The 13,369-nt window shown below is 41.3% G+C and overlaps 1 protein-coding gene across 1 annotated transcript in view; it reads left to right on the top strand.

Moving 5' to 3' along the window:
• The window catches only part of LOC108876670 (pleckstrin homology domain-containing family A member 5-like), a 75,891-nt gene extending 62,691 nt beyond the window's left edge, over nt 1-13,200 (top strand). The window contains 15 exon segments of the mRNA XM_051073270.1: nt 3,271-3,333; nt 3,422-3,502; nt 4,226-4,375; nt 4,499-4,570; nt 4,572-4,601; nt 5,462-5,620; nt 5,947-6,102; nt 6,725-6,845; nt 7,880-7,995; nt 9,143-9,358; nt 9,485-9,646; nt 10,541-10,674; nt 11,136-11,278; nt 11,579-11,678; nt 12,056-13,200. Of these exon segments, the coding sequence (XP_050929227.1) occupies nt 3,271-3,333; nt 3,422-3,502; nt 4,226-4,375; nt 4,499-4,570; nt 4,572-4,601; nt 5,462-5,620; nt 5,947-6,102; nt 6,725-6,845; nt 7,880-7,995; nt 9,143-9,358; nt 9,485-9,646; nt 10,541-10,674; nt 11,136-11,278; nt 11,579-11,670 (1,695 nt within the window). The 3' untranslated portion in view covers nt 11,671-11,678; nt 12,056-13,200.
• The last annotated feature ends 169 nt before the right edge of the window (nt 13,201-13,369 follow it).

The raw sequence follows: 13,369 nt of genomic DNA, 5'->3' as shown, positions 1-13,369 counted from the left end.
GCTTTGTGAGTTTGTGTAATTACAAAAGTGCACTATTAGTACACAGAGGCACAATAACACTTTTCATATAATAATTCTAGAGAAGATAATTATATATTGAAATGAGCTGGCCTCACATTTGTGGAAGCATCAAGAAATATGTACGTTTGTAAGTGTAGGGATGAGGCATAACGTTTACCATCTACTGCCACATACATTGCAATGATAGTGCTTGCCATATTTGCATCATTATAATACGTCGATGTTTAACAGGAGCTTTCCGCTGCTAGTAAGTAAGCGTCTTGGAGTTTTGCACTACAATGTCCTCCTGATCCTGTTTGTAAGCATCTCTTATTGCTTCTCATTGCTGTATCCACCCCTGTCCACTGTGGATGCACGTTTTTATGTTTGAGTCTGCTTCATGAGAGAAAGCGCAAGTGAGGTGTAACAACATTATGGGTGTTGTCTCTGAAGTGAAGCACTGCTATGAACTGACACTTGCTATATTGCTCCTCTCCACACTGGACTAGATGAAGGAAAATGAGCCTTTAATCGTCATGACTCACACTTTGATTGAGAACTCTGCCCCAAGGCCTCAACTTTACCAGCAAGTAAGGCCAGCCAAAGGCTTTGCTCCGCCTCATCCTCACCAGTCGCTGTTGTTCTTTTTGGTCTGTTTTGCAATGCTCCTCCTTCGATGTCCAAGTCCCCATGGCATCTTGAGACTGGTTTCCCTGTGTCGTTTGTATCGCCAGCACCTCCTCATTCATTGCTTTTGACTGTTCTCTTATTATGAGAAGTCATGCCAAATATAGGCATGACTTGTGAAAGAGTAATTTGATGTGTTTGCTCCACTGTTCAGTTAAATCCCTCCCTTGCCCTCACAGTTGTATGTCAGGGCTGAATACAGTTTACTCTAGAGGTTGCTATGTGTTTAGAAAATATTGAGCTAGCTGTGGGACTATCCTAAATCAAATGTTAAAGCTGTGGTCACACCCACATCATTTAGGTAGAAAAGCCTGTAGTCTTTACTCTTGTTTTGTCTAGCGCCCCAGGTCAGTGTGTGATTTTTCATAACCCTTTGCAGAATGCGTTCCCTCTCATTAGCCACCTGGGCGTGGCAGGGTGACTCTAATTAGTGTGCCTTAATTCTGCATTGCCAGACTTGTCACTTGTCAGTCCAGTTCATCACCAAATACTATATCTATCTGTGAAAAAAGAGATGCCCAATATAAAGCCTGCTGGGGATTGTTTTTTTTTTTTGTTTGTTTTTTTGTAATTTAAATACAATAAAGTGAACTGATATTCTCTTTTAGCACTTAGAATGCATTATTATTCCACAATTCTCAAACAGATATCCAACTCAATACTCTGTTTGCAGTTCATCTGGAGTCTGCTTTTCTATTTAAATCTTTTCCTGTCAGTTGAACACTGTTGTCAGTTAGTTGTTTAAGACTGGACTAAGACTAATGTTGTCTAGGTAAACTTTCTCTTGTCTTCATTCCTTCCCCCTCACCCCCTCTTGTTATTCTGCTGATGGAGAGGATAAAGGGGGCCGGCTTGTGTGTGACAATGGCTATGACATCACTTTGCCACTTTTGTGACCGCCTGTTTAGGTGTAAAAGTGCCGCTCAGGACTGCTCCCACCCACCCTCACCCCCATTTACCCATTCATTGGCATACCAGCCTGGCAAACAGCTGCATTCCCACCTGTTCAGCTGCCAGAAGTCTGTCTCCCTCCTCCTCCTCCTCTTCCTCTTCCCCACATCACTTGTAGTCCACACAGCACCACAGTGAAGCTCTCTGAGCTGTGGAAGTGTCTGCATGTTCTGTGTGGAATGCCATGTGGTTCACAGGTCCCACCTGCTTTAACTGTACTGTGTGGTTCAACCGAGGAAAAAGGTGTGAAAAAAATGTGTGTGAAAGAGTGCAGGTGTGAGTGTGAAGCGTTAGTATATGGTGGAGTCTGAAAGTATTTTGACAGTGAGCCATTTTTTGTTGTTTTGACTCTTTAGGCCAGCGCATTGGATTTGAAATTACATAATGTCATCAGAATTTAAGAGCCAAATCCTAGCTTAAAGGGATGTTTTAAAAGTACAGGCTAATGAACCTAAAGATACTGTATGACCAAAGCAACCGATGTTTCACAGGGCCAGACAGATATGTGATCTGATTTGTGATATGATTGTATGTTTCACTTGCTGAAGGCTAGACTAAAAGCAAAAAGATTGAGAACAAGCAAGAAGGGAAGATGGCTCCAGTTCAGTTTTGGCATAGTGTCACAAAGCATCTGCTGATGTCTGTACTTTTCAGTTAATCAGGAATGTAAATTAAAGATTAAAGGTGGCACTATGGCCTTATGATCATTATGTAATTTCATATCCAATGTGATAACACAAAACAACACAGAAATATGTCACTGTTCTAATATTTATGGACTGCACTTGTATTTTTTTAGATTCGGAAGAGTGGGTGACTGATGACGCATTATGTGATGATTGCATTACTTGGAAACATGGGATCCAATGCAGTTGAAATCATTTCTTCTGTTTATATCAGTGTTGTTTCTTTTTTCTTTGTCTTTTTTCTTTACAAGAGAAAGGAAGGGTGCCCTTTTTGTCTTTTCTTGGTTTTATACTGCACAAATGTAGCTGTATTAATAGTATAAACATGTTAACAGCAGTACAGTCTGATATCAGCTCATGAAACTGCCTGTATTTTACTGTACACTAGTTTACTGACTGATTACCTGTTCATAATTGCTGTAAGCAAGCAGATCCTGTGTTAAAACCCCTGTGGATAGTTTGTTATTCAGGGATAATCTGTAAGTAATATTACACATTGACTTACAACTCAGCTGCAACACGCACTCAGTTGACCGCAGCTATGAGTCAGGCAGAGTCCTTGGACCAATTAGCTGCAGAACATGTGCTGGATAGAAACACAGCTGATGGATACAGCTTATGTGCTGACTCCAGAGTTCAGTAAGAAAGATTGTTTTACACGCCTTCCCCTCGCATTTCCAATAAAAACCGCTGCGCTGATGCTGATGGAGACAAACGACTGTGGGTGATGTAACATGAGGCACCAGAATCATCAGTGAAGGGACTGTTTAGACTGGCTGCTGTCCCATTGTTGGTTTGCTAACTTAGATTGTCTCATTCAGTGAAATGTGAGTTTCTAATTCCATGGCTGAGTGAGAGAGCCTTGTCACGACACTGCATTAGATCTCCAGATTCTGTGCATGTGCATCTTTAGTGTCTCGGTCTCATGTTCTGTTGTTTTTCACAGCTGAGTCCAGAAGACTACAGAGAACACGCCTATACATGTACGCCAGAGGAGGTGGACATTGATGTAAGTTGAGTGTTAACTCTTGAATGACATGATGCTCCACTCAGCTTTCCATAGTGGGTCACAACTTTTTGGTTTGTTTTCTCCTCAGACCAAACTTAGCAGATTGTGTGAGCAGGATAAAGTGGTGAGGACACAGGAGGACAAACTTCAGCAGCTGTACAGAGAGAAGGTGACTAAACGCTACTCATTATGTTCTGATGCAAAACACTGCTTACAAGGATGTGTTTTCCAAGTAAAAGAAGAATAAACAAAAAAGAATACACAGTTTACACTGTGTTTAGATGATAAGAACAGCTTGAGTTAAGTTTATATGCACAAAACTGAGGGAGAGGGAAAAAAAATCTTTTTCTGTTATAATGCTTAACTTTAGCTTGGCTACTGTCGTCAACTTGAGAGATGTCTGGCTTGCAAAGTCATCTCAGGTTGTATTGGTCGTTTTGCAGTGTTGACTGGCAAAAAAGTTAGAAGTACAATAAAGTGAATAATAATGCACTGTGTTTGTCCACCATATGTAACTCAATATTTGAGTCACTTATGCAAACAGTTAGAGCATATTTCTTAAAACATGTTTTTATTTGTTTGATCAAATAAATAAATAATCAAGTGTGAAATGTAGCATAATTTTTAGCCCATATAACACAAATAAACTATCACATACTCAAAATGAGTTCTGAAATGGTTGGCTCAGTAATTGATATATCAGGTCCTGCCATACTTTTTTATTTAATACCTTAGCTAAAAACAAGGTCATGGGCCAGAAAAGTTTGAGAGTCTATGCTGCAGACTTATATAATCCGTTATGATTTAGCTAAAGTTAGCTGATCTGAAAGGTTACGTGACAAATTTCATACTCATGCTGTATGTGTGTTTGATATGTTGTGTGTTCCTTCAGCACACCCTGGAGACAGCACTGCTGTCAGCCAGCCAGGAGATAGAGATGGGCTCTGATAACCCAGCTGCCATGCAGAGCGTCATCCAGCAGAGAGACCTGCTGCAGAGCGGCCTGCTCAGCACCTGCAGAGAGCTGTCCAGAGTCACTGCGGTGAGTCATACAGTACACTCACACACACTCATGCTGGACACTGAAGTTCTCTGTCTTTAGGCATGCTATTAAGATGAGTTTTTCTTACATTGTCATTCAGAAAGTGCATCTCTTTCTAAGCAGGAGTTGGAGCGGTCGTGGAGGGAGTATGACAGACTGGAGGGAGATGTGATTTTGGCTAAGAACAACCTGCTAGGAGCAGCTAGAAGCACTGGGAAGCCCTCAGGTAGTATAATTCTTGAGACAGAAGCCACACTACTTTAATCTTGCACCACTGCTGCTTTCTAACACTAGTATGGCGTAATAGTCAGGCTTTGGTTGGAGTGCATATACTGCAGAGCTTCAAAGAAAGCTGAAAATGTAGCAGATTCCCCATTCATATCATTTTGTAGACACTTGACTTTGGGGGGGGGGAGAAAAGATCTCTGTACTCCAGTGCCCTCAACTGAGTGTAGAGGGAGGTAACTGAGGGATCAAAGAAACATAGTGAGTGATGGATGACTGTAGCGATGATAATCGGTCTTAATTAAGTCCGTCTTTTATCTTGTCCTTCATCATGAGAGAGGTGTAGAGACAGAGAAAAACTGCTCTAACAGTTATTCCTGGTTGAGCCTGAGTCAGAGCCAATGCTAACTCAGAGTAGAGAAGTCAGAGGGCCAGCAGGGAGTATGGGCATCCTCTTCTCAAGTGCCCTTCACACACAGACAAACCTGTCATGAGAAAGGAAGAGATAATTACGTGTCCGTTTCTCATGCTCTGCTGTTCTCTCTCCATCCCTTCTTTCTTTAATCTAACTACATTATAGCCCTCTCTTCATCTCTCCTCTCTTTGCTGATCCCGCTCTGAGGCTAATACGTCCCACAGACATTAGGAGCAGATCAGTGTCTGCACTGACTGCACACCTTAGCAGATGTGTAATCTCGCCTCTCACTATTGCACATTACCATCTCTTTGATTTTCCTCTGCGTCTTGCTCTGTCTCTTGCATGTCAATCTTACATTATTAGCTGCAGAACTCAGAATTAGAGTTTAATCTCCAGGTAATGTTTGGTGATTCGCGAATGTGTGTTTTTCTGTGCACACCCAGACAGAACCTCCCAGCCAGCAGCATGTCCGCATCCAGAAAGAGCTGTGGAGGATTCAAGACGTGATGGAGGCCCTCAACAAACACAAAGCTCAAAGAAATGCTGTTGATGGGATGGGTTTCTATGGGCCCAAGACCAACTTCACTAAGCATAAAAATGAGGTGAGAACAAAAATTCCTACCATTTGTTAGATCTACCTTAAGAAATAATTTATTCAGATCTCTTTATTCTCTTATTCAGTTGTGTGTAAGATGTTCAACTTAAGCTGAGGTCTCAAACTGCCGGCTCTGCTTATAGGCAGTGTGAGTGGATGTGTCAGTCATGCTGTAACAGCATGTGGAGCTCTCTCTCTCTCTGGCTAATCAGCTGGTTTGCCTGCCCTATGGGCCAGAACTACTCAGTACCAGATGGTGGTTGCCCTGAGTGTACGTGGTGGCACCATGTGTCACCTTGCTTCCTGTCCTGTCATGCCCTGTATAATCCCCAGGAGGAAGACTCGGTACCCCCACGGCCACCCCTACCCCAGTCCTACGAGCCCAACCCCCCTACTGTGCCCCCTATGCCCTCTCATGCTGGTGTGCGCCCTTCATCGCTCCACAGGCCGGAGGACAGGAAGGCCAATCACAGGAATGGCACGCACAGCGTAAGCTTGTTGACCCGTTGACCTCATGGCTGACCTTGCCCTCAGCTATGTCATCACACGTCATTGCTCGCTGTGATGGTTTTCGCTATCATTTTGATGGACATCTCATGTCTTTTGGGTTATTTTTGGTTGGATTGTACCCCTTTATTTACTTGACGTCATATTTCCCTCATCTTTTTTTCAGGTAGTTGGATGAAGCCTTGTTTGTGTTTTTTTTCTCCCTTGTTTTTTAATTGAATTGCCTTGCCTTCCTTTTCCATGTCTGTCTCTGTGTGTTGAAAAGTAATGGTTCTGTTTTGTTGTGTCCTGTCCATGGTTGCAAATTACGAAGTTTCTGAGTTGTAATGTCTGCCTGCTGCCTACTTTCTCATTTGACTGTGGAACATTGTGTCAAACTGAAATTTCTTCAAGCTGTATATATTTATGTTTTGAGATTGGCCTGTCTGTAAAAGCACTATTTTGTAGAAAAAGTCTATTTGCCACTGATTTTGAAGTCACTCTAAGAGAAAATGTCACTATTTTCCAGTGATGGATATCTCAGTTTGCAACCAACTCTCCCTAAATAAATCAGCGCTGTTCTGCATGCCAGTTTAATGGAGTTTTTTTTGTTGCTCATCTGCAGGGTCCAGACTACAGGCTGTATAAGAGTGAACCAGAGCTCACCACAGTAGCAGAAGTGGATGAGAGCAATGGAGAGGACAGATCCGAACATCCGTCTGAGAGAGAACATTCTGGAAACAAAGGTACATCAGGGTAGCTCAAGACCAGCCAACATGATGCCTGTCTCTGATAACTGCATTGTTCCAGTGACACATTATAAATGATAAAGCATACACTAACAAAAACCCCAATCACCTGGTGAAGATATATTGTGTGACCTATTCAACTTGTTACTAGCACAGATAGTAGCCATAGTTACCATGGCATTTACATAGGCATTGCTTGGGCAAAGAGCATAAATACAAGTTCAGGCTTTTCTCCAAAGGCATAAGCTAGGTCAGTATATCACAAAGTAACTTCCATGTCAACCATTATTCACGCCCAGTTGTTACCATGGATACAGTGGCATTTGTACAGTCGTTTGCTCAGATTTAATTTACACTGCATAAATCACTGTACTGCTCAAGTTTTTTTGAAATGTGTGTCAGTGCTGGGATAACTAACTTATTCTATTTTCTTTACTTTATTTAGACTTAATGCCAACGTACATTCTCTGTAACAGGACAGATTAGAATTACCTAAAGAGCAAATTGGCCTAAATTTGACGAAACAGCATAATCCAGGTGTTCTGAATCTGAATTATTACATTGTAGCCTCACACTTGTTCCACACCACCACACAATCAATAGTAGCAAGTAGCTGATGCTGCCTGCAAACACTGCTGGGAATACTCTTAATTGTCAGCAGAGTGTACTTGATCTCTGATTTTGTATTCCCAGGGTTAAACTTGAAGGTCTAACAGATTAACAGATTTAATCCAACAGACTTGAAGAAAATATTAATTACCAAATTGATGGGAAAACTCCAGTAGCTGTATTAGTATCCATCCTCCTATTCTTAAGTACAAAGCTGAAATACTAATATGTCTTAAAAACTGATAATTATCCATTAAGAGTTTTCTGTTCTAACACGTAAATTCTGTGTTTATGTACAAAGTTCATATAACGATATCTCTTATAGTGTACTCCTCGGTGAATTGCTGTAAATGTGTTGTATTAAAGCAGGTGCTCTGCCATTGAACCAGTTGGCTTACTGACTGATTCTTGTGTCTTGCTAGGGATGTCCTACCCAGTTGGCATCGTCCCACCCAGAACTAAATCTCCAGTGCCTGAGTCATCCTCCATAGCTTCATATGTTACGTTAAGGAAGAGCAAGAAGCCTGACCCTAGGATGGTGAGTCCCTCATATGTTTGTACCCTTTGGATCACCCTATGATGCCAAATATCGCTATCAGTTGTTGGCAACAAACTCTAAAATGTAAAAATGGCTAAACTTTCTGGTGCTTATTTTGTGGCAAACCCGACATTTCTGTCTCTAAGCAGTAGCAAAACAAATAATATTAATGATTAACAAATGCTTTTTGCTCCTCTTCTCTTGTTTGTGATCCTCCTGTGGGCAAGTGTGAACTGGCAACCACTTAATTTTCTTGAACTGCATTTACTTCCCCCTTAATTGCTTTTTCTGGTTATTAAGCTGCTCGTTGAAAGCTAACATGTGCAGAAAAGGCCACTCATCACATGGACAGGGTGTGACTCATGCTCTCAGAACCAGGCGGTTCTAAAATAGATGCCAAGCTTGGTTAAAACAGTTTCCAGTCTCAAACACTATCAACTTAAATATAGTAACCATGTTATTAGTGCACCACACTGTAGGGTGTGTCCTGTTTATACTGTGTCTGTGTTGGAAAAAAGATGGACATACAGTTTAACTGAACCTATGTGAACTTCCTGAAATGTCAGCAGCACACACATGAACACATAGTCCTCCCTGGAGGACATACATGGTCCATGAGAATGTGTGGCACAGGCCTGTAGAGTTCAGCATAAGCCCTTGGATACCAGCCTCTTGAGCATTCTGGACTGGGGAGGCTGCGTCCCCGGGCTCTGGACTGAATCCAGATCTGCCAGCCCCTCCAGCATGGCACAAACCTGAGAGTGAACAACTTCTCCTCAGTTCACTTCACACCATCAGCCATCATCAGCCTCTCCTGCTCAGGCATTAACAGCCTCTGTGAGTGCACCCATGTGTGCCAGGTTGTTTCCATATGCATTTGCACTTCTGCTCAGTTTGGTTCAAGAGAGTGAACGTTCAAGAGCCATTTCACCAGCATTATATTATTATGTCAATCTTGGCTGTTAACTTTGTTCAAAGAAGCAAATTGTTTTTCCAGTATGTGCAGTATTGGCACAATATAAAATGCAATTCTTTTACACTCTAAAAATTACCATGGTGGTATTTGTATTCTTGCATTGAGTATCTGACAGTGATGTTACATTATTATTAAGTCTCTGTGTCTGTGGTTGTCCCCTCTGGCTAACAGGAGCGACCACGCAGTGCAGTAGAGCAGCAGCTGTGTGCTGCGGAGAGCGGCCGGCCCCGAATGAGTGTGGAGGAGCAGCTGGAGAGGATCCGTCGCCACCAGCAGGGTGCCCTAAGGGAGAAGAAGAAAGGCCTCAGCATCCGGGGTGGCAGCCAGGAGAACACGCCCTCACGCAGTCACTCATTTACTAAAGAAAACCATTTTCGCAGCATGCAGGTATTGGATGACTGACATAGACGTTATATGGACACTAAGTCACTGCTGAAGTTTAGAATAGGTTGAAATCAAACCCCCGGAACCCTGTCATATGATCAGACCTCTCTGTATCTTTGTCTTTTCTAGTCCCAAATGAGACGCAGAGATGAGGTGATGAGCAGTGACATTCAGGAACTGGAGGCCTCTCTTAGGCAGCAGGAGGTGGTGAGGGAGCAGGAGACGCCTGCCGAGGAGATTGCCCGTCTCAAAGAAGCCTCGCAGGCTGACCACTTTAATGTCGACCGAGAGGTAAGGCACAGCAGTTGGCTGTCTTGCTCATAAAACATGAGAAGGCTAAAATGATCACTGACAAATTATTTAGGAAATATTTACTAACAGAACATCAAGTATTGTAGAAACTGATATGATTAAATGGTATTACTAATTTTACTATAAAGAAAGAAAGACAAAGCCTACAAGTATTTTGAAACAAATGATTGTGTGAAAAAGATTTGATCTTAAGCTCATTCTGTAACTAAATGTTATGGCATATCACACTCACATGTACTCACATGTATATCTAAATATTACACTCATTTAATGCTTATTGAGGATACATATAGCTAAGTTATGGGGGTAAAAATGTTTGTGTCCTATCGGCTCACTTTCAGGCCCCCATTAGAAATCAGTTACATTATTGTTTACAGTATTACATCTACCAAAATTGCACTGCAACAATGACTTTTTTCCCAGTGCCAAACTGAGCATGACACAATAACCCTTTTACTAACATTTTATCATAGGTTGCCTACAAGCTATAAACTTGATTTGAAGGTGCTTCTTGCTGTTTCAGAAAAGTTCATGGCCTCTCTCTGGATTACATCAATGAACTCCTTACAGTTTATGCTCCCGACTGATCACTGCATGCCGCAGAATGTCTCATATCAAGTGTTTCTCGCTCTAGGACAAAGCCTGCAGTGATGCTCCATTTAGCTCTAACAGACCCAAAATGTGGAGCAGTCTTCCTGTACTGTATGATGATAATGAGCATCTGTTATTTGTTTATGGTTCTTCTATTTTTATTGTTGACACACTTAGCTTCTATGTCCTTTTCTATTTATGTCTAGTCTTTGTAAAGCACAGTGTATTCTATTCATTTGTATGAAATGTGCTACATAGTGTGTGTTCTTTGTTTTTCTTCAGCTTTCTGTGCCTGACAAAGTGCTGATTCCTGAACGTTACGTAGAGTCAGACCCTGAAGAGGCTCTGAGCCCTGAGCAAGAGGCTGATAAGCAGAGGAAAGTTGACCGCATTAAAGCCCTCATAGCAAAAAACAGGTAAACACACCATCATGGCCTGTGGCTAGCAGTAATTAATTATATTCATTAGCAGGGACAGGCCTGCTTGGGCCTTTGATATTAGATATGGGTCCTTTGGTGATAGGGTTATCTGTGTGGGTGAACACTGATAATTCCCAGCAGAGTTCATGCATGAAATTCTTTGTAGAGTTGAGGGATAGGTTTGGGGTCATAGCAGGACATGACCATAGATTGCTCAGAAAAGGCTACACCACCTGCTTGCTCTTTCCATGCAGATCCATTCCTTAGATGTGCAGAAAAGTTCCCATTCTTATCTCCCAGCCACTGTGACATTTATTTCTAAATGTCCTCCCTCTTGAATTGATTTAAAAGAAGATAGCTTTGTTTGTTCCAGGGTAATTGTGTTTATTCTGAAAGTATGTTTAGAATTAAAAGTTGTACACTGTATAGTCATTTTTGTATGCCATGTGTGCTCCTAGCATGCAAAATGTCCTGCCAAGTGTGGCTCTAAGCCCAGAGGAGGAGACTGAAGAGGAGGTTACCGTACAGGAGAAAGAGAAGATGATTAATATCTCCTACGAGCTGGCAGCCGAGGCCTCCAAACGCAGCAAGCTGGTAGCAGGTACATCTCTAGAGAGAAGAGTGGGGAGGGTTGAGAAAAAGAATGCAAAACAAAAGCTAGTGGGAGCCTGTTCTTACTTTATGTTGCTGTGGTTTTATCAAACTGTGGCTGTTTCCAATGTGTATGTGTTCAGTCATTTATCATTGTAGTCTCATTAGTTTCTTCATTAAGTCCATTGACTTCAGTGATTATTTGTGGGGTTTTTTGGCTGTCAAGCCATTAGCTAACAGATGCAATTTGTTTTTGTTATTTTGTTTGTGGGTCTGTGTGTGTTCATCATGTTGCTCTGTTTTGTTGCAGTGAAAAACCTGTCGTCCTCTTCCCCACCCCTTCCACAGTCTCCTAACACACCCCCTCAGCTCACTGATGGGTCTCACTTCATGTGTGTGTAATAGCACCAGTAAGGGCCTTCATCAACCTGTTTTGTCCATACTCACAATGCTAAAGTGTTCTCAGTGTATTAATTGTTGTCCCCGGGGGAAAGAAGGCATGTAAGAATCAAAGGATTTATGAAAGGTTATATAAAAGTATAGATGGGAAAATTATCATGACGTGTATGTGTGTATTCTGTGTTGCTGTAGCTGTAGCTATACCCACCACTTTTTCACATTGTGTGGTGTTTCTTGTAATGTGTGTAGTCACTCACAGTGTTTGTAATTGCCTACTGATAAAACTCAAAGGACTGTAACATTGACTTGAATTACTGGACATATTGAATCCTAGTTCTGTTATTTTTGGAGATTTAATTTGACTTTTTCTCACCCTCTCTTTCTGCAGCACAAGCTCTGGCCTCAGTAAAAACCTATACATGAAGGAAACAGCAGCAGAAATATAAAGACACCCCGAAGACTTACCCCAAAGGCATCAGCACAAGGCCAAGGTCCACAGAGAGTAAAACTGCCTACTCTGTCCTCTGGGGTCGCAACCTCTTGATTGTTTGCTCACTGTGACGTCTTAAGCTCTTATGCCACCAACAACACATTCTCTGTGACATTTCTCTGCAGTTTTTGGGGCATCACTCTCATTAACCTGGCGAGACAGCTTTGATGCTGTCACTGTTGCTGTTCTGCTTTCAGTTTTTACACATTAATTTTTATTATTTATATGGTTTTATTTGGTTCTTGTTTGAATATGGGCCAATGTCTGTATATATATGAGGATAATAGACTGAGCTCTGGTGTAAGCCAAAGGGGCCTGTGATTTAATGTTTTTGGCCATGCCACATTTTCCATTCATATTTCACCACCTTTCCAGAATGGTTAGAAGAACATGTTTTCATGTTCACATCATTTCAGTTCAGTTAAGTCTTTTATAATTCACTCAATTTGTTCTTCAGATGTCAGTCATCAGCCAGCCAATCTTATTTATCCATTTATTGTAAAGAACATTTGTCGATGCGAAACACAAGTATATAAGAGATATAGATCCCTCCGTTATAATGAAAGGAGGAGCCACTTTATTGCTGCAGACTAAGATTATTTGTAATTTCTCCTGTTTCTAGGTTGTAATTATTTAAAATGGGATCCTCTGCAGTCCCTGTCGCATTGTTGCCGACACTTATGTGAATGTTCTGGCTTAAGTCACTCTATACTGTCTTTTTTTCTTATTGCTGAGAGATATATTTAAACTGAGACTGAAAAAAACAGATATTGGTTCTATTTTATGATATGTTTGTTTGAAGTCCTGGAACTAAAAGAAAGATTAGCACATGTAAAAAGCAATAAAATAAAATGTTTGTGGATCCAGGATTAATTTTTTGTGTGTACAAAGTGTAATTATCAGAGGTTTACTGTGTATATAATGTACATGGTACAGCACGATGGGAGGATGTATCCAACATATGGTTACGTAATAGATTTGATTTGCAAATGTTCATATCCCATCTGTTTTATATCATGTTAAATAAATGTTGCGGTTCTTAATGTTTGGTTGTACTTGTATCCTTTACCACTGTTGTGGATAGTTGTAATGGGAAAGCTGAGGGTAAAGCCACATACACTTGGTCCTGTTCATCAGCTCAAATGTATCCTCATCACTTGTTTTTTTGTCAAAAATTTTATTACTTCAGTATGGACTGAAGAATTTTTGACT

The sequence above is a fragment of the Lates calcarifer genome, linkage group LG10 (genome assembly GCF_001640805.2).
Source record: "Lates calcarifer isolate ASB-BC8 linkage group LG10, TLL_Latcal_v3, whole genome shotgun sequence".
NCBI classification, from domain to species: Eukaryota; Metazoa; Chordata; class Actinopteri; family Centropomidae; genus Lates; species Lates calcarifer.
The sequence above is the reverse complement of the archived record's forward strand: the minus strand, read 5'-3'. Positions and strand labels throughout refer to the sequence as shown.